Genomic DNA, 26067 nt, shown 5'->3' on the forward strand with positions numbered 1-26067 from the left:
AGATTGTATTAATACCATATAATTTAATGAACATACATATACACATAAATTCATAAAAGTAAGATGTGAAGAGTATGAGGATATACATGATCACAGTGTTATTACCAAGCAAAGTGAACACAACTCAATTTGTGATGACGAATAAGGTGTTCGTTATGCATCATATCCAAATATCTAGAGCAGACCATCTTTTGCTAATAATCCAAATTTACACATTACACTGACTTGGCATTAAGATTTTTGATTTTGTTGCGCCTCATATAGTAAACAAGAGTGACCGATTTCAGTGGGATTAATTTTTCAGCACATTGCCATATACTCAGTAATACCATCAGCATAGCAAATTAATATTCACATTTTCCATACACAGTGTAGTAAATCATCAAAATAGTTCACACCAAAGTACTCACAAAAATCCCATTTGCTATAAATTAAACCTGATCTGATAGAAGCACATTCTGTTGGTATTTAAAGGACTAAATTTCCTGCAATAATGGACTTTTACCATGAACACTTTCTTCAACATCAGTAAAGGAACTTACAATCAAACTAAATGAATCCCACAAACATTCCAGCTTATAGATTTCAAACTGCTGTAAGATGGCACTGAACTGGACCCATAAAAGAAAAAATATAAAGCTGGCTGCTTCAAATGAATCAGAGACGAAATTCTTTCCACACAACAATACTGTCCATGTTTACATCTCTGAAACAAATGTGTAGCTGGCTATGAAAATTCATGTAAAAATATACGAGTCCCTGATGTCTGTAAATAGTGTTCCCTTACAAGTGGCCAACATACTACAGTGAAATTAGTAAAGGTGACTACAATGCACATTTGCTTATAAACTGGGGCTGCTACCATAAACAGTGTGAAAAGTAAAACCAACGTAATTTAAAGATGGTTCTTAACTGAATGCAAAACCATGCATAAATGACACTGAAGGAGGATTGGACTTTTCCATGCTTAGACTCGGGACAGTTCATTTTCAGATGTAAACCAAACTTTATCTTTAATTTACTCAGTGCACATAGAAGCACTCAGGGCTCGAGTAGTAATATCCAACTCTTAGCGGAAAGGAAAAAAAGGGAAGATTGCTCATATGTCAGGTGGATGTGGAAAGACCTTGTTAAATAAGACCATAATTGAGGGAATGTATTAACTTCAAAAGTTTTTTTTTTTTTTTTTTTTTTGCGTTCTGATAGATCGATAGAATTGTAAAACGAAAAAAAAGACTGATTAACTTACATATAGAGATGTGAGTAGCATTAGGGCATTATGGAGTCCTCTGTAGATGTTATGGTAGAGCATAGATAAGGCACTCTTACTGATGCAGATCAGCCTGTACTCACACCGCTTATAGCCTCTGCTTTCTACCATCCATGCTGATTGTGAAATGAAGTCTGAGCTTGAATCACATTTATAACTGACTGATTGACTAAGCTGATCCAAAAGGCCCCATCATCAGAATAAAGCAGTTGTGTTGGGCCTAAATGTCAGTTTATGGCTAAAGCACTTTTCCTTATCACACTTTGAAAACAAAGAAGTCTGATCCACAGGGCATTTTGCACAACTATTATAGAAGCTTGTAATGGGTTTTACAGGGCACACAATGGTTATGAATAATGGAGGCAGGCTATACAGAAACGGGTAATGACACTGGAAAAATCAACCAAACATTTCACGAGACTTTTTGAGGGAAATAATGTCCTCATTATGCTTCAGGGTAGCCCATTCTCATCTCATTCAGTCTATGGCTCCCCATTTCCTTCATTGTGAGTTTCATCATGCTGTGATAAAGAGAGGAGAGTCTCAAAACCTCCAGAACTTGTCTTGAGTGCTAGTGCAGGATCCGGCCAGAGGGGGTCCCGTTCTGCGAAAGAGTATCAGAGAACATAGGCCACTGCTCTAAACGAATCACAAGTTTTTTTCCTTTGTGTGAGGACATTCAGAGGGTTGAGAGAAGTCAGGAGACTAGTGGGTCGACTCTTTGATGACTGCAGGGGCAACAGCATTGGGGGATGTTGGTGAGGGGGGTTTCTCTTCTTTAGGGGAGCTGGTGCTCTTCTGGGTGCCTGCACCAATGCTGGGTTTGGCTTCATCAGGGGTGTGTTCATTGGGAATCAGCGGAGCTGAGGATTTCTGCAGGAAGGGCAAACACACCGTTAGCAATCAAGGAGCGTCATTTACTTGTATGTAAACATGTGAGTGGCTATCATTCCTAACCAGAGGTATGTGTACCCAGTGGGTACTTAAGCAGGGTTCAGAGGGAACTTGGAAAGATTTCAATTTTGTTTTGTTAAATAAAAATCATCAACCTTGAGGTGTCTTATTATAAGAGAGAGAAGGATAATAATCATCATGATTAACGATAATGCAATATCATCAATGCGACAGTAGTTGAAAAAAAAAAAGAAAAAAAAAAAAAGTTTAAATAGTTCTGTGGGAGAACAGAAGACAAAAAGTTGGGAAATCCTTATCTAGTAACTAAAGGAACATTTAAAACACCTAAAGCGATTTCACCTTTGACACTGTTTGACAATTAATATTTTATACAGATTGCATCGAATTTCTAGCCAATTAAATATTATATTTATTAATATATATTATTATACACTCACTGGCCACTTTATTAGGTACACCTTGCTAGTACCGGGTTGGTCCCCCTTTTGCCTTCAGAACTGCCTTAATTCTTCGTGGCATAGATTCAACAAGGTGTTGGAAACATTCCTCAGAGATTTAGGTCAATATTGTCATGATAGCATCACACAGTTGCTGCAGATTTGTCGGCTGCACATCCATGATGCGAATCTCCCTTCCACCACATCCATAAGTACTCCCATTTGGCACTAAGGGGCCCAAAGTGTACCAAGAAAATATCCCCCACACCATTACACCACCGCCAGCAGTCTGAACCCTTGAGACAGGGCAGGATGGATCCATGCTTTCATGTTCTTTACGTCGAATTCTGACACTACCATCTGAATGTCACAGCTGAAATCGAGACTTCATCAAACCAGGCAACATTTTTCCAATCTTCTGTTTTCCAATTCAGAGATTTTTTTTTTAATTACTGTTGCCTTTCTATCTTCTCTAACCAGTCTGCCCATTCTCCTCTGACCTCTGACATCAACAAGGCATTTTTTCATCCACAGAACTGCCACCTCACTGGATATTTTCTCTTTTCCGGACCGTTCTCTGTAACCCTAGAGATGGTTGTGTGTGAAAATCCCAGCAGATCATCAGTTTTTGAAATACTCAGACCAGCCCGTCTGGCACCAACAACCATTCAACATTCAAAGTCAGTTAATTCCCCTTTCTTCCGCATTCTGATACCCTGTTTGAACTTCAAGTCATCTTCACCACATCTAGATGCCTAAATGCATTAAATTGCTAAATAAATAAAACATAGAATATAAAAATATCAAAGATCCTTTATATGGTACATGCAGTGCTATACAGACTACAGCACTATCTGCCCTATGAAAGCCAAATCTATCTAAAGCCACTTAATGTATTCATTTACTCCACATAGTTCCTTTTCCCAGCCTTCTAATGCACCCAGCTCTTAGGGTAATTGATTTAGGATCTTTCTTGCAGACTCACTACTCAATACACAGTACGACAGCCAGCAACATTTCAGCCATATGTACCCTCACTTGTTCAGTCAAACTGAGAAAAAAAAATGCAGTCTTACTGTGGTTTGTGAAACAGGGTTGGTGCCCTTATGTGTGGAAGCAGCAGACACATCAGAGGGGGTGGGGCTAGACGAGTCTTCCAGCATCACCCCTCTTCTGTCCAACACACTAGAAGGAGAGAGAAAGAGTTACATAATCCTGTGAACAGGTGAGGCATTTTACGGACTAACCTATAAAAAAAAAAAAAAAAAAAAAAATTATCAAACCATGTGGCATCTTCAAACAAAAGCTGGGGTTTACTGATAAAAATGAAGGTTTCCATATTTTGTCATCTAATGCAATGCCATTTAAACAACTTTTTAAGGCAACTGTATAAGCAAAAATACATTAATGTTCCTACCTAGGGAAAGTGGGGCCACACAGAACCTCACAGCAGTTCTTGAAGATGTTCTTATGACTGTATGGGTTCTGCACACGGTTCTTTCCAGACCACGAGCCTTTGATCTGTACAGTAGAGATGAATGATCAGAACTTTGAAAATAAAACCAGCACAATGTAATAACTGCCAGGGACCATTACGATGAGATTCATCCTCCAACTTTCTACTGACTCTTCAGTGCACTCTGATGTTTTATGTTATAATGAGTTTGTACAAATGGGAGCTTGTTAAAAAAGAATCTCTTATTTGTTATCCTTTATTTAAAATGTGCCTTTTCAGTTCTATCCATTCCATCCCTACGGATTTCATTTGATCTAGTCAAGAACTTCAAGGGTCCTCATCTTAAAAAGACCTTTACTGTTAAATCTGCTCCTAGATAGAAATGTATGCATGCATGCATCACAGGCAAATCTGGAGGGGAAATTCATCTAAAGTTTCTAAGTTTCATGTGTGATAATCCACTCAGAATGTTACTCCAGCTTTAGGTTTCAGTAAAAAGTTTAGTTGCATCTGAATTTGACTGGCAGCTATGACCATGTCTGCAGGTATTGATACATCTATTAAAAGCAGAATCCAATTTATGGTAAAAACAACCATCATGTCACACAATAATACTTGCAGCAACTACATCCTTCCCTCTCGCTTCCTTTCTCACTATTTTTTACTCATTAACAAGAATAGGAGGGCCAGAGGGCAAATGTGGCAAAAACATTTTAAATTAATCATTAGGGCTAAGTGTGAAAGTGCCACAGATCTAGAATCTGCAAAACTAAATTAGAGCATTAATAAATTTCTAAGTTTATTAAGGAATCTAAGAATTATATATGCATGTGTGTCAGTTTGTTAGACATTACACATATAAGGCATTTTGCATGAATAGGGAACACAATATGAGAATAAAAAAAAAATGCTTAACCTTTAGAAAATGTTGATCAGAGTTTTTTCATTTAAATTTCCTATTATTTTATAAGGAGTTTGGGATTTTCACAAACCTATTAAAAGTTTATATATATATATATATATATAGACGATTTTTTTTTCTTTTTTTTCTTTTTTCTACAACTAGTTAAATATCATTTGTTTAAATATCAACAATGGCTAATGATGTTTATGATTTTATGATGATTTTATCTGTTGGGATACAATCAGAACCTCTGGAGGCCAAAATCGTATTTTTTATAAGGTGTATAAACATCTGATGCAAATGGTTACTATAAAAACATGAGATTTGTGCCTCTAATTCTCTAAACATAATGGGACAGCAATGGGTACCCGGTTCATAAACCGTGCCATAAATACTGTATATAAAACTCATGTTGATATGTTCTCTGTGCTTGCTTGCCGAGACGACACTGTTGCCAAGGTGACTGCTGGATCTAGTGTGCTGAAATGCTCTAGGGCATGTGTTTATCTTCCCAGTCATGTGACAGAAGCAGGAGTCAAGAACCAACAGAAGACTTTGGAACAGACAGGTAAGAAACAGACTTACGTCCTCATTGGTGGTCTGGTTGAGGGAGATCAAGTAGGTGTGGAAACCAGTCAATCCCACCACAGACCAGATCGTGAAAAAACACACCAGAACCTCCAACACAGTGCAATGGGGAGTCAAGGAAACAACATGCTCAAAAATATCTACTTTGTTCAGCAATTCAAAATGTTTTATAAAAGAAAATGCATGCTTTTTGCCCATTTAAGTTTAGAAAACTAATATGCAAACACTGTGTATATCATGATAGATCATTTACAGAATGACAGGTTTATGAGGAGCTCATTTCGTTTTAAAACCTTCAGCAAGTGGTCCTATAGCCCAGATGAAAGGATATGTTCCAGGAGTTTCTTTAAGGGTATTCACAAATCCAGAGTCTACAGAACCTATAGAACACAAAGATTTATTAATTACATTATGTATCCATGCATGCAAACAGTACCTCACTGCATCAGATGTCTCGGCATCTCCCTTTCTTTCTCTCTATCATTACAAGTACAGAAGATTTTCACACATCCACCCACACTCTGCCAGATCTGAGAAGTTTGCACCGTTCGTTTACAAGCACCTTTTCGACCACAGTAGCTACGTTTGCATTCAACTTAATACAAATCTGATGGTTAGTAAATTTTCATTTTTGGGTAAACAACTACTCCACTTCCACAGGCAAATAGGATCTATGTGACGTATGGTCATACAATAACTGTGAGAAACAGACCATTTTTTTATATGTCATTTCTCGATTTTCACCTGCACAGCAACTCTAAAATTAAATGAAGCCAATGGTGAAGGTTTGACATGATAAGGTTTGTTATGGCTTCAGAAGACTTAAAAGTGCACGTTGCATTGACTCATTTTAGGGTAACCAATGACTGCGGATGCGTATGGTCAGAAAATAATCATTACATAATATCGCACATGATATTTTGAATTTCAAGTGGATGGGGAAAATAAACAGATTAGCTTCACTCTTCAGGAAGTCAAAAATAGAAACATGCAAAATATGCTAGCAGTATATACAGCTTTGTTTATTATAATAAGAGAGAGATCTATTTTTGTTGAGTTGCGATGCATCACATGTATCCGGTGTCGACGTGGTGTAGGGTATGTATGTGCTCTCTCCAAAAGGATTCACCATTGCTATTGAAACATTACATTCAGTCCTCTGTCACACATACAGTATCTGAAGTTTGATTGAATTTATTCTTTATACTGTCTAAAAGCTGTGAATGTAAGCATAAAAACGTAATTATGAAAAAAAAATCTAAATGAATGACAGTCACGATGCATTTCACTTTAAACTGAGATCATACACCAAGAGCAAACACATGAATTCGGCTTCTCTTTTCCTTGCTGTCTATAGTGCACTTTGAGAAGAGGAAGATCAAAAGGAGGAAAGAGAGCAGACATTTAAGAGAGCCTATAGTGGCTCTTCTGATGTCCTGAATCAAGCATATAAATTGAGTGTCGCTTAAAGGTAGTTGCTTTCCCAGAAACCACGATCATTAAACCGGTGGACTGGCTTTTCATTTTAAATGGTTAGTGATAACACAAAAACATAATTCCTCTTTCGATTAAACCCATTTTGGATGTCAACAATGAAGACACTCAAGCACTCAACACATATTTTCTTGCTTTGATACTCACGTAGAACCACATGGACGATGTTGAAGGCGAAGATGTAGATGGTAAGTAGAGACAGCGAGAGTGTGAACAAGTAGAAATATCTGTAATTCCTCTTTCCTACGCAGTTTCCGACCCAGGGACAATGATGATCAAACCGGTCTGAGAGAGAGAGAGAGAGAGAGAGAGAGAGAGAGAGAGAGAAAGGCATACAGAATCTTAAGACTCTTAGGAAGATTGGTGAAAGTCAACAGTGAGTGTGGATCTTCTGGCAAGGGCAGGCATAGATTTTTAACTGCTAAAAGGGAGATGGTACTCAAACCAGAGACTGTGTGTGTGAGTGTGTTGCAGGTGCAGGCCGGCCATTCAAATGGCCCTGTGTTCAGGATGACTGTGCAAAGAGAGCAAAAGAGAGCCCTCAGTGAACTCCAATATCAGCATATCTCACTAACCTTGCAATATGTGCGAGTGAGTGTGTGTGTGTGCTGCCTGACTCATCTCTTAACAATTCTCTATTATAATGGAGTATCAAATGGCACACCATGTGTAACTATGTCAAAAGGTAAGAATGCTTGTGAATTCTTTTATGTAGATGTAGTATAACTCAACTCACAAACCACAATAACTGCTGCACATTATTTTTAGTTATACAAAAATTATAAATTATAAATTTAAAAAACAATCTACTCTACAAAATAACTTTGGCATTGTAAGGATCAATTAATTTGTTGACTTACTAATACACATACATACACACACACACACACACACATATACATATATACATAAAAATACCTAATATTAGTAGTACCGAACATAAATACTATTAATTACCACTGAATTGATGACTGATATTCATAGTATACTTTAGTACACTCTAAGTAAAATGTATTAATGTTTTTAAAATATGCCTCATCATAAATATGAATTTATTTGGTCAAAAAAATAATAAAAAAAAAATAAAAAAAAAACTGTAATACTGCAATAAAATTATTACAACATAAAATAAATGATTTCTATTTTAATATATTCTAAAATGATTTTCCAGCATCATTACTCCAGTCTTCAGTGTCAAATGATCCTTCAGAAATAATTATAATATGCTGATTTGATTCTCAAGAAACATTTCTTATTTTAATCAATGTTTAAAACAAGCTGTACTGCTTAATATTTTTGCAGAAACTTCTTTCCTGAAAGTTTAAAAGTACAGAATTTATAAAAAAATAAGTGTAATGTATTTACAATAATAAATAATAAACAATAATAAAAATTTAACGGCACACCTTTCCTTAACAAGCCACACAATTTGAGGTACTATTCATGGTTGTAGTGTAAAATGACATTCACTCACCCACGCAGTTGTCACAGATGCTGCAATGGGAAGCACGAGGGGGTCTGAAGATCTTGCAGGTGTAGCAGTACTTCAGCTTGACGATCTGGTTGTTAATTTGCACATTCCTGATGCGGGGCGGAGGCCGCTGTCCAGCCAAGACGTTCCCATTGGCCGCTTCTACAAGAGATGGGTAGAAACAGTCAACATGGCAACCAACAGCCATTCAGGTCGATTAAGATCCATATGCATGACACATAGCACAGCCTCTGATAGAGGACTCACTCAAGGCCACTCCAGCTGGTGCCATGACTCAATGACAAAAGACATGAAAAACACACCAATAAATCAGTGCCAGGAGAATTTGTGTGGATCTGTGAAGAGGGGTCAAAACCTCAAGTACAAAAAAACAGTTTAAAAAATAATGCTAGTATGACAAGTATAATTATTTTTGCACTAATGTTGAAGCAAAATTAGCATGACAAGAGGATGACAAAGCTGAGGATCTTGTTTTATCCTAAAGGGGTTTATTTTGCAATAATGACAGGGTGACTGACTGCACATTATCCCCCTTAATAAATCAGTAAATAAATAAACATTAAATACTAATTTACATTATCGTTATTTCTTTTTTGTGAAAAGATGGAGCTAGCACAGCAAAGGTAACTGTCTGCAGGTGACAACAGTTACTAAACAGTTTAGTGATCATTTTACACACATTTTAGCACAGAATGACTCAGTTGAACAAAGCAAAAATCAAATATTCTGGTGTATGCGCATACACTAAAAATGTTTATATATTTAAATGATGAATTGCTTTCTAAGGAAAATCATTTTCTATTACCGCTAATTTATATTATTATTTTTTGTTTCTTAAAAAATGCTTATTTTCTATTCCCTTTTCTTTATTTGCATTTTTTCCAAATTACTCACTTTCATCAGTTTTGCAAACAACAATACTGAAGGCAAAGCAATTTGTTTAATAGATTTAAGACTTAAATTTCAAAACTTAATTTCTTCACATTTGTCAGCTTTGTACTTTTCTACTCTAGTAAAATGTATGCATTAGCAAGCACTCAGGAGGCAGAACTACACAGCTGCCTCTTAATCCACATGTCTGGGTTGGCCAAAACCTCACATCCAAACTTGCATCTCATCCAGCATCAGCCACTTTTAATCAGCCACACAGACATTCATCTAAAAATAGAACAGAGCAGAGGAAATTTGCAGGAATCAATCTTTGCCCTGCTGCAGTGGTAAAACAAAACTGCCCTGCTTTAAGAGGGTACAGCTGAATCAATACCAAAATTTTTGCTTTTGTTTAGCAATCAAATCGACATGATTACATGACATGCAAACCATTTAAGTGAACTGCAATTAATTTGGCTAGAAAATCCTGGATATATAAGGTAGCCTATGATGATATATGATTTCTAGACATGGAAAAGTCATGTAAACAGTAGAACAATTCTAAATGTGAACGTTCCACAAAATCAGTGAAAATGGGGGTTAGTGGATATTTAATGACAACAGAGAATACTGTGGTTTATCAGGGGAATTGCCAAGAGAAATGATGTCCTGGTTTACTGAACATCAGCAAAAACAAATGCTGCACCGCCCCTCGGCATGTGTGAGCTTCAGAGGAGGTGCGGATGTGTAACAGCTGTACTCTCGTTTAAAAGAGAAACCAGGGAGGGGAGTAGAGATGAGGGAGAAAGAATGGAGAGTGTATGGACATGAGTTCATCTTTACTGTAGTCAGTACAGCGAACTGTGATGGGCAGGTGACTGAACTAGACAAGGCAATATATTCCCACAGAAATTAATCACCAGAAACAAAATTAGCAAGATAAGAGCAGCAAGTTTATCTTATTTAATTGCATTTAATTAGTCAGGTCCAGCGATGTTAACCTTTCTGATACTCAAAGTATAACAGGCTGGCAAAAAACTACACATTAACTCCCTATTTTTGGTTTTATATTTTCAACACACTTAAAACAGCTATTTTTGCTACAGGATAAATCTTTATTTTCCTTTTGCAAAGGAAGCCAGTCAGTAGGGCATTTCAGTTGACTTCCCCTCACTATAGATGAGGATAAGACAAAGGCAGTGGCTCCCAGACCTGTCCTGGAGGACCCCCTGGCCCCTGCCCTGCACATTTTGTATGTCTCCCTAAACAGACACACCCAATTAAGTTCTGCCGTCTCTACTAATGAGCTGATCAGTGGATTTAAGTGTGTTAGATAAGGGCAGGGGGGCCTCCAGGACAGGTTTGGAAAGCACTGGTCTAAGGCAATTTCTTTTACTATTTAACAATAAATGTTTGAGCAGATTCTTTGTCCAAGAAAAATCCTTGCCATTTAAAAAGAAGAAGAAAATAAAAGACAAGATAAATGTCAATGAGCCTTAGGTTTTGAATGAGCTTCAACGGTTTCTGCCAAACACTCCTGCAAAAGATACAATTTTCACTTTGAATAGTCATAACACTGGTTTCTGTTCAAGTCAGATGATATAAGTCATTGTGTGGGTGTTTACCAGTCATGTGAAGAATATCTATTTTTGATTTTACTTTAATAGATAGTGAAGTGAAGAAAAGGATGGAAATGCATGGATCAGATTCAAACTCTCCTGGAGCAGCTCACGTCCTCTGAAGTCTCACTTGTGCATATTTAACATACGTGTGGGATATTTTTTTGGGGGGGAAGAGACCTTTTTTGTTTGTTAGGGTGTCAATGTTTTAACTTGAACGATTTGAAAATAATATTTCTGTTTTATGCTCCCATGAACTCTTTTATTGTGTACCAAATGTATTAAAAATGGCTGTGTTAAATGTTTCTTCCCTCATCACATTCGCAATGTTGAGATTTTTGGAAGAGCTTTTCCTTAAATTCATTATCTAAAAATTAAATGCATCACAAGACAAAATACATCTGTTCTTCGATATTTGTGATTTTCCAAATACCTTTTATAAGATAACCATCATATAGAGCCCATCAAACCTGAAGTCAAGAAGAACACAACGTTTCCCAGATGAACTCATGGACCAATGCACCCAGCCATTTTAAATCGCAAAACAAAACAATGAATTAATAAGCAGGCCTGTGCCAACAGCGTCCCACTTACGCAACATACATGCTAGACTATTCATGTTCTTCCTCTCTTGGAGTCGAAACATCCGCAGGTGGCACTGATTGTACAAACCATGGCTTTAAACCTCAAATCCCCTTCCCTGGCCTCAGTCACCCTTACACTCACCGATCTCCATCTCAATGAAGTTGGCCTCCTCCGGCAGGGCCCGTGGCAGCACCCCTGGGTCACTGAAGCTGGTTCGGAGCAGCATGGCAATGACAAAGACGAAGAGCAGCACTGCAAACACAGGGATGGCAGGAGACAGGTGCACTGCCAGGTACGGGCACCTGTACGGGACAAGTGAACATGCAGTATTACAAAAGAGGCAAGGAAAACATGAAATTAACAGCATAGAGATTATATATGAGCATGTCAAGTGAAAGAGAAATTTATATCTAAAGGTGAAGCATGAATAATATAATATAATACATTTACTTGGGAAAAAAATAAATAAAAGTCAATTTTTCCCATTGGTAAATCGACATATGACAACACCTTCCTTTCTTTACTTTCATTTTCAAATAGCAGCAATTCGGCATAAAAGCAATTTTTAGTTCTTAGTTTGAATTTCCCCTTTTTTCCCTCACTTTACTTTTAAATAGCTTAGCGCTGTGTGCATTTTGCTTTCACTTTCGAATAAACGGCAGTTCGGCATCACTTGAATACAACAAACTTACTTTAGCCTATATATATATAAAACATAGATTTTTTTTTAACAAAACAAATAAAAATATCAAATTACAAATAACTCACATAAAGTTTAAATGGGTATACAAAACTGGAAATGGGCTAAGTATAATATATAACCAAATAAATAAGAAATGTAGAATGCTTATTAGCAAAACAAGTAAGAAAGCTTGGAGGCACGGCATACACCTTGATGTCAAATAAAATAAATGACAGTTTAAATAAAGTAAAGCTCAGAAAACAATGAGGAAACAAATAAATAAGAAACGAATGTTAAAAAAAAAAAAAAAAAAAAACTTCCAAAACACCATGGATAAACGGCAAAAGTCAACAGGCTTTTCAAAATTCATAATATTAACAAACAGATGCTTTTGCATTTTGTTTCGAAACAAAATCATCCACTATCATCGTGTCTCACCTCCCTCTTCTGTGATGCGCATTGGCATTGTAGTGTCTGTTCTTTTACTGAATTAAATGATTTTTATTACTATAAAAAAAAAAGAATAATAAAAAAAAAAAAAATCAAAACGACAGTGGGAACCGTGGCCGAGGTTTGCAAGTGACATAACTGGTGGTGCGGCTTAACACCAGTTTAACCTTCAGCACCGTCTATTGCGGCAAGCCTACAATAGAACACTACAAAGAAAATTGCAAAAAAAAAAAAGTTTTAACTTGAATTGCCAATGATGGGACAAGTGGTTTGGTGAATGGATGTAAAAAAAATAAAAAAATAAAAAAGCTTACAAAAAAAAAAATAAAAAAAATAATTGACATTCATTTCACTAACAAACAACAACAACAAAAATTAACATTAAAAACAAACATTTCAATTGGAATGCCAGTGTTTTTGACTATAATTTTCCTAAATTCATCACAAAAACATTTTTGTTATCTTTCTGATGAAGCATTAGTTTCTCTCTGAAATCAAAGAGGAAGTCATTGATGAAGTGGGTTTGTAATAACTGTCTGGCTCAGCCCTTCCCCTAAAATACAGTCTTTTCAAAACCAACAATGAAGCATTCAGGGAGGATGTATATTATGAATGACTGTGCTTTCTTCATTCCCGCAGGCAAACAGCCATAAAACAATAAATTTGGTTGCTCCCATAAACTGTGGATGACTCGGGCCCTTTAAAAGTGCCTCCCGTCTGTCAGCCTGCAGCAGATTGGTCTGCTCCACAGGCTACTGCATTGAGCTATTAATAGGGTCACCCTGGCTCTCCTCCACCACTCTGTCCTGCAATGTAGACCTACTATACGAAGATAATGTATTGCTAATACATCACGATAATCCTGCTGCCCGTCACAGGCAGTGCATCCACTCTCGGGGGGGAATTTTCTACACTTAGCATCCTGCATGTGCAAAGGACATCTTTACCACACTAACTACAATACAGTGAGAGAGAAAGAAGACATGACTAGTCCTGCCAACACAATACAAAAAGACTTCGAACTAGATTTTTAATAAAAATGTAAGTTGTGCTTGCTCATGCAAAAGTTGCCACTATGGTATAGTTGGTGGTTGCTTACAGTCAACTGTGGTTGGGGGACTAGTATTATTAATGTACAATTTATTAATGTTTTAGGTTTTCAGTTTCGCAGAATTTCACCAAGCGAGGTTAATTAATGTGACCGCACTTTTAGACTCTGTCAAAGAAATGGTGCTAGCAATGCTATTTATTTATTATGTCTGCTATAAAACTCTAAAATCACTTAATCATTCATATCAAATCAAGAATTCTTAGTTTATATTTTAGCATTATTTGGATCTTTTATTAGGCAGAAGACTCTACCATTACAGGTCCACATGACCAAGAATGTACCTGATATCAGCTCACAGTTGGGTTAACTACTGTAGGAAAGAGAAAGATAACCAGAGCGATTTCTTGCGTGCGTCTTAGTGTGTTTTCTGTCTCAAACAGCTACCCCTTCACTGCAGACAAGCTGAAGGCTAAATCCTCATTTGGAGTCTTTCTCTCTATGGATCCAGCATCTTTGGACAGAATTTAGAATCTGTATTAAAATTAAATCTGGTATAATTTAGTTTACGGTTCAGCTGAAATGTTTGTACATGTTATTGACAAGCTGTCACACATATATTCTTATGTTAGAGAAGAAAGGTTTAAACATTTAGGTTAAAAATAAATTGACACTAATGTGGAATTTTTTCCTCTCTTGCTGTTTTAATAAAGTGTTGAGAGCCGGGATCTCCACTGAAGGACTGAGTGCTTTTGTGTTTGTGGACAATCATATACACCAGGGAACACTCTGATGTTGTCAGTCAGTCAAGTTCTGATCAGGAGCAAGTCTTCGGAGAAGTTCATTTATTGTGGAATAAAAACATTGAGTTGGTTTTTAAAAGGCTATTTTGATAATGACTTTTACTTCTACGCTGTGGAAAAGATGGAGAAGTACAGACATTGATAATAAGAAATGTTTTTTAAGCATCAAAAAGACTTCTTTCAAAATACTTTTGGCCACCAGTGTAATGATTAAGATTATGTGTCATGTTATCTAATGAGATGAATAGAACTGTTTTGGCCTGTGTTGGACATTTCACTTTTGACTGCTCAAAACTGTATACATCTATATATAATTCTGCAGTTCTACGAATGTAACTCTTGATATTTCCTCATAATAAATGTTTTGACAATAAGCTTCTCAACCAATGATTTTTCCATTCATTTTGTCAACCGCAAACATTTTGTTTAGAATTTCAAGAATGGTTTTTAACATTATGTATATAGTAAGGACAGCAATCTTACATGTTTACACATCTTTGTGCAAACCTTTCTGACACATTTACTGTGTTAAAAAAAAAAATCATCTACACAATGAATGAGTAATAATTAACAAAAAACGTTGTCCCAGAACTCACTCATTAATGTGTTAAAATTTAAGACTGGTTGTGTCATTTTTAACATATTTTTTAAGAGTGTAGTTGCTAAGAAAACAATAAAAATAAATATTTTATTTAGCAAATAACAACACTTCCAGAGACCACCAGGGGTCTGTTATAGGACCCTGTATGCTTATACATCTAAAAATACTGGATTAAATAAAATTCAGGGTACGTTTTCCAGATAATAATAATAATAATAATAATAATAATAATAATAAGAACCAATCCTTCTACAATGCATACTAGAACACTGGTTGAACCGGTCCATACTAGAGTGTGGGTTTGTCTCCTCAAATGTCATATCCATTGCTTTAGGTCCAGCACACAGTACAACAGATCACCTCTGTAAGACGTACTAGCTTCAGAAAGATCATTTCTAGTCAGACTACATGTACAAGTTCAGCTGTTTCACACACACTGGTATGTCAGCATACCAGAGCCATCAGTACACCTGAGTTCTACCAGTGGAACAGGCCAGATTAGTTTCATCTGTTTTATATTGAGACTGGAACACATTAAAGGGTGGGTTGGGGGGGTAAAGAGCAGAGCGGGTCGATAAAACTTTCCACTGCCCAGATCATAAGTATGCTGCACTTATTGTGAAAGCTATGCTGGGGCGAAGCGGAGCAAAACTGAGGAGAATCGCTTGTGTTGTGTGGGTGTGTTTGATGTATCTGCTGATGACTTTAAGCATCCTGAACCTGCTCCATCATCAGTTCCCATCACATCCCTAAGCTTCCCGGATGTTACCCATCATGCAATGCTGGATGTGTCCTCTCTCCCCATAATCAAGACTTAAGCAACTTCAACATAAATGTGCAGATTCTGTTATCGTTACCACTGATGCACAAGGTTATTTAACCACCATAATTAGCAATTAACTTCCTCAACAGAACAACATGAAAACACAAAAAGTATTGTGCCTTAATATGTATAATCAACACTTTGTTGTTGAAAATCAACACAAATTTCCATCTTACTTCCGTGATGTTTCTGGAACAGGATATTCAGCTGTTCAAAACAAAAAATGGGGAGTGGTGATCAACTGCATCACAAAAAAACAGGCATTACCACAATAGAGCCAGACTGAATGAGAGTTTGCTATAACAATGCCGACACAGCCCTTTAGTTAACATTATCAGTGCAAATTTAGTTCTGATTCAGTCTTACAAATAAAATCTCTACCCTTCTGTTTGCCTTCACAGCTTGTCCTTAGTGAATTATCTGAACTCTGGTCCACAGAGAACTAGGTGAAAAAGGACCGTTTTCCTCAGTTAAGACAGCAGGAAGCACAACAGCAGAATTTTATGGCTCGCTGTGAAAAGGCTGTGTGTTGTAAAAGCAATAGAGCTGCTTCACTGGTCTAGCTGGTCTCTAGGTGGAGACTGGTGGAGCAGAGAGGCCTGACAATTATCGTTACTGATCGTGCTCGGCGCAAACATCCGGTACGCCACCGGAAAGGTTAATAAAGGGAGGAAGAAAAACCATGGATGATGGTTAAAAACAAAATATAATTAATTTTAGTCTGAAACAAATCTGAAGACAATTTTAAATACCTTATATTTTATATATTAGATAAGCTGAATACGGTACAAAAGTTTAAGAAAATAACTGATAATAATAAGAAATCTTTCTTGAGCACTGAATCAGCATGATTTCTGAAGGATGGTGTGACACTAAAGACTGGAGTAATGATGCTGAAAATCCAGCTTTGTCATCACAGAAATAAATAAGCAGTCATCACATATTCAAAAATATTTCCAAACAGAGAAAGATGATGATTTAAATTGTACTAATATAACTCAATATTACTGTGTTTTTGATCAAACAAATGCAGCCTTGGTGAGCATAAGAAACTTTGATGAAGTGCTAACAAACAAATTGTATATATACACATATGCAGTGTAGAAATGTGAAACTCTACAAGCCACATATTACAAATGATACAATAATGTCCTCCATAACTCACAAAATGACTACATTCTTTATTTTTAAACTTTATCGCATAATTACCAATTTTAGTTTCGACTGTGATGCAGAAAGATTTCATAATATATACACCAAATACTGAGAGAAAGAGTTTCGACTTGTTTTACTTTTAAGGATGGAAGCACACAGGATAAGGATGGATATATTAAGTCAAAAAGTAGGTCAAACTCTCAAGGAATGAACACTCCTGCAAGTCCAAGGAAAAACATTCAACATGTAAATAATCAGCTCATTCATTCGAACTTTGCATTGCAAAACTTGATTATGATATGATATTAAAATAGTATGCAATAGTGCAAACAATAAAGTGGGGAAAGATTAGCAAGCAAACAAATAAACTGCAATCATTCATCCGAATGTGACATCAGTTGATTTTCTTCTAATAAGGGACTCTCAGAAAAGCTTAAAGTACAATACAGGTGTAAAGTAAAGTATAAAGTACAAATACGTAAGTACAAAAGGATATTTCAGCCGTGTCACACTGATATAAGTTGTTATGCCGGGACGTTGCCAAGCCCGGAAATTACATGCACAGCCTCTGTTAATTCTTCCTAAAGAGTTTGCCAATTTAAGACCAAGTGAATCACGAAGCAAATCAATTATGCATTACTGCGAGAAAAAAAATAATAAATAAATAAACGGTATCCTAATCCCTCATGGAGACAGCTCCATTTTTGCAGTGACAAAAAAACAGTCATGACACCTGAAGAAAGCCATCAACAAACAGCAGCCCTCTTGAGCACACACAGACCAGGTCACTGACCACAAACACTCATACACTAGACACTTCCTCTGCAACAACATGAGTAATGATCCACCACTAAATGATAAACATTAAATGTACAGACAGAAAAACAAACATACAAGACAAAAGCAGAGTGAAATCCATGTACTTCTAAAGTGAAAGAAAGAGTGAGTGAAGAATCAACACAATCTGAAGACTGTCAACACTATGAATCAGTTTCACTTGTGTGGAACCATTTTAGAGAGAAGTATGTTAAATATGAAGAGGGTGTAAGTCAGCAAAAACAATGCCTGTTTTCAAACAGGTTTCCTGAAAACTTTATCTGGCATTGGTCGACAATGCTGATTTGAAAGTGTCACAGAATTACACTCTTCGGGAATTCAGTCTACAAATGGCTTACATATAGTTGTTTCAGCTTATTATTATGCAGGGATATTAGTATTTTTTCAGTGTTAATCCATCATAAATTGAAATAAACTTCAAATAAGATAAATATTACTTTTTAAAAAAATGTGAAATGCTGCCTTGGCAATAAATGGAAACAAAAGATTACGTACTAAAATTATTCAAAATAAAACTGAAATAAAAATGTTGTTTTTTTTTTTAATTACAATATTAGCCAACTAAAAGAAATGCAAACTATAAAAGCCATTCAAAATATTAATACATACTATTATAGTATTTAAAAATCATTTCACAATAATCCCCCTTTTATTTATGTAAAATTCCACACTTTACCTTTAAGTTAAAGATATCAAGCCAAAAGCAAGTGGTTCTTATTTTCAGACAATGGTGGATCGACAAACCCTTGGCTATACTGAGTGTAAGATTAGCACAAACGTTTATATTATGGTCTATTTATTTTGACACAAAGAGCAGATTTTTTTACAAAATTTCTAGCCTACACAATCAACTCACTATTCTAAATCTGATATCTAAAGTGTATAAACAAGTGCAATGCAACTTGCATAATCTTTAATAAAAGTGCAGAGACTTTCAGCAAACAAAGGCACATAAGGAGAGTAATGGAAGGGGAGGTGGGATACAAAGATCTTTAGAAAGAACAATGCAAAGTCCAGCCCAGCTAATCAGTCTTGAGTTTGTAACACAGTCTACAGAGGAATAAACTGTCCAGACAAAGGCCCCATGGACAGAGGTGTGTATGAGGACACACACAACAGCATGAGCATTCAGCAATACTCAATAAATAATTCCCTGTAAATTCAAAAATAACTGAAAGCAATGTGTTTCCATAAACACTGTCTGTCTCCTCTGGAATCTCATGCTCTGTATGAAATAAAAGATAAATTGCACATAAAAATAAATATGCACTACTGAAACTAAAGATCCAGCAGGGCCTATTCAAATAACCTTGGGTGATATTTAATAATTATGGATCTTGTGAGATTTTATCGAAAAGTCAAATCTTAGAAAGAAACGGTTTCACAGAAAACACTCAGAAAATATTCATACACCTTCCGTATGGTTTCAAACCCAATGGCAAGTTCAGTCCATAAAGAAGATACAGACAATGTTTGTGTAGGTAAAATCTTAATAATACTAACTGAAATCGTTAATGCAAAAAATATCCCAGTTCATCTATTAGCTTCTCATGTAATAAACAATTTGGAATCATACTTTTACATTCTCTACGTTAAAATGTCTGCCTTAAGAGGACTAATTATCAGTAACCGTGATAAGAACATGGAGTGCAGTGAAACTCAGGAGCCAGTAGCTCCATACATAACTCAGAGTTTCTGACTAGGGACAGCAGGGAATAATTTCCTGTTCGCTGATGATAATGGAGGATCCGAGATATGGGCAGGGCACAACACTCGAGTCTCAGGAAACACCGACGTCAAAGTCCACACAAGGGAGTTCATATCCTCCCAACAGAGCTCATCTACAATATGCACTTCAGCACATCTACCTTTAAAATAAAACATCTGCTTTTGTGAAAATGTGTTTCAATAAAGATGACACAGCTCTTTCCCATCCATCAACAGGCAAATGGTGTCAATACAATTTGAAAATCTGCCATTAATCTTAATATAGCCTAATTGTAGAATTTTTCTTTGCAAAAATATTTAGTAGGGTACTACGAAGTTATTATGTTCATGTTGGGTGATCTACAAGTTAATGGCTCTATAGTGATTTACAGGTTCAAAAACTAACCAATTACATATTTCTTGTAGCCAGAGAAAAAAAAAAGGTTGGATATTTTTTGAGTTGTTCTTGTTCTTCTAGAGAACTGAGTTGATTATGAGTGTTTTTAAAGTTGGTAAATTTGACTCATTTAAACAAAAAAAAGATTTGTATAGTGTCTGATTATAATGTTTGACTATTAAGTTTTGTTAATAAGGGTGTTTATTGTAATCAGTTTTTTTGAATATCAATAAAAAAGTTACTAATTAAAACTAACTGTGTATGTGTGCTAAAACTGTCATTCTTTCTAATTGTAAACATTTCGAATAGATTTTATTTGTGAAGTTTAGTATAAATGTTTTACCAGCACACACACGAATATTAAAGTAACATTGGTGGTGATATCCACTGTTGTCGATTGAAATAATAGATGTCAAGTTGCTCACTTAAGAAATGCTTGGAGCGATTCACAGTTGGCAATCGAATAGAATTTTTCTTGTTACATTGTCACGTGGCAGTAATATATTTTGACTGCTCATTAAATATAATATTTCATTCTTGCAATGGCATAAAACAAAGGTAATCTCCAATGCAAATTCCCCACTGTGAGGAAAAAACGAAACTGTCCACTGATATCGCAGCTCGTGTCTCTAGCAGTGTAGGTCTAATAATCACCAATGGCATGCACTTACTCAAAGGCGAAGAATAGAGAGCAGGTTCCAACGATGAGAAATAAGGTCAGGTAAAATACTCCTTTCTGCCGAGCCATCATAACCCGTCCATCGCAGCAGAAGGTGTTTTTCCCAGGTAATTTCTCCCATTTTCGAGTAGCCTTCCGTGTTATCATCACAGCCGACATGATGGCAAAGGTACAAGCAGATTGTCTTTTGTCAACTTAACCTGAAATAAACCACAACCGTGTCCACTTAATGTTTAACCTGAGATTAATGGACGATGGAGAGTTATCAGAAATAAAACACAGAGGAGCTTCTTTGTAGAAATGCAATTCTTCCTTCACGTGCACGATTTGTTTGTAGTTTTCTGACGGATCTTCAGTGTTTCTTAAAATCATCAGTCTGTCGCTCTACATGTCTGCTCTTCCGCAGTTAAATCCATGATTGGAGTCCCAGTCAAATACCAGAAAGCAAAATTCCCATCCGAAAGCGAAGATTTGCCATACTGGCACAATTTGAAAAATGTTTCCGTTCAAAATGTACCCCGTTTTCGAATGAGAAAGCGAAGCTAACCTGTAAACGCTAAACACACATCTGGAGTGTGAGTGGACCTTGACCGACTGACATTTATGTCATTGGTTAGGTTGGTTAAAAGCGTCTATCCCGAGAGGTTTCGCCGTTCCTTTTCTCTTAAAAGATTGCAAAATAAATCAGGGTAAAGCCTTTGTGACCTACGCCGGTTATACAGGAATTAATTGAGTAACGTGGTAAATAATCTTTCCTCCAATTTCGCGTCGTAGGATGCAAGCAGGGCTGGATTCTCTTCTGGAGCAGGAAACACGCCTAGATTTAAATATCTCTTCTTAAAGGGCCAGTGTCTCAGTGTACAGGGAACAAAGGAATTTTGTCTTCTAATACAAAATGACTAAGAGAAATATTGTTACTTTTTAGCTTTTTAGGCGAATGTGATATTCTCAGCACGTTAAAATGATACTTTGTTCAAGTCTATTCGATTTTAGACATATTCTAGCCATATTAGCTATTTGATTTTTACATTGTCTGTTGTTGTTATAGGCCTACATCTTGTTACTTTTTATAATGTCTTTATATTTATTGTGTCGTGTTCTATTTACTGTGTGTATACTTGTGCTGAAATGTTGTTGTTTAATGTTAACAGTGTGCTTCCAAATGGATTCATAAGAAACAGCATTTCAGTTTTCTCCTCTCCCTTCAAAGAAAAATTAATAAATAAAAACCCATTTTGACTAATTAATAGCATATTACTAGGTACAACTTCTTTCTTTTTTTTTTACCTTTTCATGCCCTTAATCTTTTTTGAGGAATTTAGGAAATTACATGTCAGCTGAGAAACAATATATGTTTTATTCAGTTGTAGGCTACTGTATCCAATGACAACTGCATGAGTATTTTAGCCCTTCGGATCGTGCAAAAAAACATTAAAACTTAGCTCATGAGAAATGGAGTTCAGTCAGTTTATGAGTAGGAGTTCATTAGAAACAGTGGGCAGGAATTATGAGCGATAGCTGAGATTATTTCTATAAATAAGAAAGCTATTAGCATGAAGTGAGAAAGACACTCTTAGTCTTTATAAAAAGCAAGAAGAGGTGACAGGTTTGGTGACAATAGTCTATACAAGGAAAATAAAATAACAGACCGAAAAGCAAGTGGCAAGTTTCCTTTACAAAATAAACACAAGCCAGCTACCTTGAACAAAAAAAATGGCAAGGAAAAATATTTTGTCAGAACACATGGGTGGTTTTCAAAGACTTTCAGTAGAAAAATATGTTTTTTGGAACCAGATGGTGTAGATATGAAGGCATCTGCTATCAGGGGCTAATGCAGAAGTCATCATGCTATACCCAATCAAATATTCTTGACCCCTCGGCCTGGCCTCTGCTGCTTGATTCTGTGACTGCATCATCTGGCTCCAAAAAGCTTCTTTATCCATTGATGATCTTTTCAAAGGAGTAATGTATGATTAATGAAAAAATAAATGTTTATATTATATTTTAAGAAAAAATTATGTTTATAATAATGTATAACTGTGTTCTCATATTTTAATTTTCAAATGGCTCCACAAACATTAGCCCAAGCATTTTTTTATTTTATTGGGGATATATAAATCGCATTAATTAAATTAGTAATTAAGGTTTTAATGTGCTTAATTTAAACACTTCAGATTTTTGATCAAGAATTACTTCTCTAACAAAGGACAAAATAATGAAGAAAAGCACTTTGGCAAATAGATTAAGAAAAGTGTTTTATATAATGTTTTAAAAAGCTGCAGTTTAAAAAAGGGGTTAATTAATATATTATTTTTGTTGATAGATTAAAATAGCATTTTCAAAATTAATTTTATTTGACTATTTATTTTTCAATTTGAATTTTTTATTTTTATATATTTTTATTAATGTATTAATTTTACTCTTACATTTACCTACAGTTGTAAACAAACTAAATGAACAGTTTATTTATTTGTCAGTGTTTATTTTTCATTTATTAATTCATTTATTAATTCTTAAGTGAGTTAATTTATTTAATACGTTCATTTATTTACTTAATTTGATCAAACCTTGGTTTTTGTCATTATTCCTCTTCTTTTATCTTTAAGATTTTTTTTCTTTTTTTTTTTTTGCAAATATGTATTTTTTGTAAAAATGTATTTTATGTATAAACATAAAAGTTGATATAAAGTCTGTAAAAACATTTAAAGCACAAAAATAATTTCCGCCTTTGCCTACTTAAAGGAAATTGACGTCTTTGTAGTTTTTATCACCGTGTTCGTCACAGCGAGACAACACAATTGAACAACATTTCCCACAGTGCCTTTCGCGTGGACTCGACATCCGCTTAAACATCCGTGTTCTAGAAGACAGTACTAGGCTAGCGCTGGACTGCAACCAGCTTTCTTACCTTATCCCGTCCAAATGAAGTAGATGAAGGGCAGGTGAAACTGACTCCAGAACAGATACTACTTTTTTGTTGTTTTCCGGTTGTGTGTACGGAAATGAATGCGACGGTGTAGCGTCTAAATGTGAGCACTCTTCTGTGTAATTGAAAGGTATGAGTTCATAACAAACTAATTATTGGAATGTGTAGTTTTGGTCAACTGTTTATTGGATTAGTGCAGTCAGATGCAGCCGTTGCTTTTCTCCTTCAGAATTACAGCAAACCTGTCTAGCTACTTTGTAAAATAGCTTTGTATTGTCACCAGGAACAGAAATGTAGAACTATCAAAAAGGACATCGTATTTCGTAATATCCTGTAGGATTTTTGTTGTAATTGCTGATCAAATGTAACTTAGAGCATGAACTGCCATGATAGTTTTGTTCTAATCACAGTCTTTATTCTTATTTTGAACTATTACAGAGTTTCGGTTGACCATGATGTCTGAGAGCAGTTCGTTTATGAAAGGCATGATCCTAGGGGGCATATTTTGCCTTGTGATGTCTTTCTTTGGGACTTTTAATTCAGGATCCCACTCAGAAGGCCATGAGCATCTCCACCATCATCTGAAACCTGTCAGCAAAGATGAGCTACAGAAGTTATCAGAGTCTCAGATGACTGACTGGACCTTGCAGGTTCGAGTGTACTGTCTCATCATGGTCACTCCGAAGCTCTTGGTCCACTGGGCGACAGCCAATGACACTTGGAGCAAGCACTGCGACAAATCTGTGTTCTACACGTCCGAATCGTCCAAAGCCCTAGAGGCGATGGACCTACAGGAGCAGGATGAGTGGGCAAGGCTACGCAAAGCCATTAAACACGCCTACGAGAATGCTGGAGACCTGCGCTGGTTCTTCGTGGCCCGGCCCACCACGTTCGCAATTATAGAGAACCTCAAGTATTTGGTGTTGGATAAAGATCCAAGCCAGCCGTTTTACATCGGCCACACGGAAAAGTCCGGAGAGCTGGATTACGTGGAGTATGACAGCGGGATTGTGCTGAGTTATGAATCTATGAGGAGGCTGATAGAGATCTTTAAAGATGAGGAAAAATGTCCAGAGCGGGGACACGCCTTGTGGAAGACATCTGAAGAAAAGCAGCTCGCCACCTGTCTGCAATACAGCGGGGTGTTCGCCGAAAACGGAGAGGATGCCCAAGGCAAAGAGCTTTTTAACAAGAAGAGCATCAGCACCTTGATTTCCGACAGCATGGGCCAAAACCCAGCCGACGTCGTGGAGGCCTGTTGTTCTGACATGGCCATCACGTTCGGTGGCATGTCTCAGAGCCAGATACAGGTTTTGATGTATGGCGTCTACAGACTCAGGCCATATGGACACGATTTTCATGATTCCTTGACATTTCTGCCTCCTAAAGACTCTGATAATGACTGATTGACTTCATGGTTTCTGTATTGGAACTGTTACTGTATTGAAATGTTGATCATAACTGGGTGCAGGGCTGAATATGCTGTGAAGGGCAGTATGTACTTTAATTCTGATCATGTTTTCATATAGTTGGTGCGGGTGTGTAAAGTTGAGGGGTTTTCACTGCTTTCTGCTGCAAATGCATTCTGGCAAAAGCAAAAGGATACTTTTTTTGCATACAAGTTAATAATGAGGGGCCAATATTGGGTAATTTTGTACACTTATAATATTTTGAACAAAAACTACACTAGATATATGAATGGCGCATATTTGGATCAGATATGCACTCTTACGCAAAACTAAAATATCCTATAAAGTATATAATGCTTAATGTATACTTATATGATCTATTTGATGATAACTGTCTACATCACTCTTAAAAATATCAAACTAATGTGGCATGAAAGGTTAATAAGCTTGAGATTATAAAATTAATTTTGCATAAATTATTGAAATATTGTTTCTTTCTATAATTCAGATGTACTTCATCATACACTGGTTTGTGTTTTTTTTTTTTATTGTTCTTTACAATGTTTACTAGGATGCTTGTTTTCACCTGTTTTAAGTAATAGTAAAGGTTACAAATAAAAGAGTGTTATCAACAGATGATAGTGCAGTGAATAAATGGCCCATAAAACTTTAAATCCTTGGGATACTTGATCTTTCAATATATTATACGATAAATAATGTGTTTTCATCTGATTTGTCTTAAGGCTCAAAAAACAAAAACAATCAGCTCTCCTTTTTTCATATTCTCTCATTTTCTCCAGTTCTTGTTTTTTTCTCAGCTCTAGTGTTTCTGTTTTGGTTTTTATTCTCTTAACCTCTTTTTCTTCAATTCTTGAATCCCTATGCTGTTCTTTTAAGCCTTTTTTTCTGTTGTTCTTCTT

General features: G+C 36.1%; 2 protein-coding genes across 5 annotated transcripts; one reads left to right on the top strand and one right to left on the bottom strand.

The window, feature by feature from the left end:
- Window positions 1–3: 3 nt before the first annotated feature.
- LOC128027201 (palmitoyltransferase ZDHHC9) lies at window positions 4–21620 on the bottom strand. 2 transcript variants are annotated; one of them, XM_052614552.1, is made up of 10 exons: window positions 21360–21620; window positions 20805–21012; window positions 11772–11932; window positions 8539–8697; window positions 7212–7349; window positions 5902–5950; window positions 5568–5670; window positions 4040–4143; window positions 3699–3807; window positions 4–2143 (listed from the first exon to the last, which is right to left on the bottom strand). In XM_052614552.1, exons 2-10 carry the CDS (start codon window positions 20969–20971, stop codon window positions 1976–1978), a joined length of 1158 nt encoding a protein of 385 aa, XP_052470512.1. In that variant the 5' UTR covers window positions 20972–21012; window positions 21360–21620; the 3' UTR covers window positions 4–1975. The 2 variants fall into 2 exon arrangements, with proteins under 2 accessions (XP_052470512.1, XP_052470511.1); XM_052614551.1 differs by having other exon boundaries at window positions 20805–21620.
- On the top strand, window positions 20772–25821 carry LOC128027204 (C1GALT1-specific chaperone 1). Of its 3 annotated transcripts, none has more exons than XM_052614555.1 (2): window positions 20772–20919; window positions 24177–25821. In XM_052614555.1, the coding sequence occupies exon 2, from the start codon at window positions 24191–24193 to the stop codon at window positions 25142–25144; it is 954 nt and encodes a 317-aa protein (XP_052470515.1). In that variant the 5' UTR covers window positions 20772–20919; window positions 24177–24190; the 3' UTR covers window positions 25145–25821. The 3 variants fall into 3 exon arrangements, with proteins under 3 accessions (XP_052470515.1, XP_052470517.1, XP_052470516.1); XM_052614557.1 differs by lacking the exon at window positions 20772–20919 and adding an exon at window positions 23644–23868; XM_052614556.1 differs by lacking the exon at window positions 20772–20919 and adding an exon at window positions 23644–23841.
- The last annotated feature ends 246 nt before the right edge of the window (window positions 25822–26067 follow it).

Source organism: Carassius gibelio, chromosome A14 (genome assembly GCF_023724105.1).
Source record: "Carassius gibelio isolate Cgi1373 ecotype wild population from Czech Republic chromosome A14, carGib1.2-hapl.c, whole genome shotgun sequence".
NCBI classification, from domain to species: Eukaryota; Metazoa; Chordata; class Actinopteri; order Cypriniformes; family Cyprinidae; genus Carassius; species Carassius gibelio.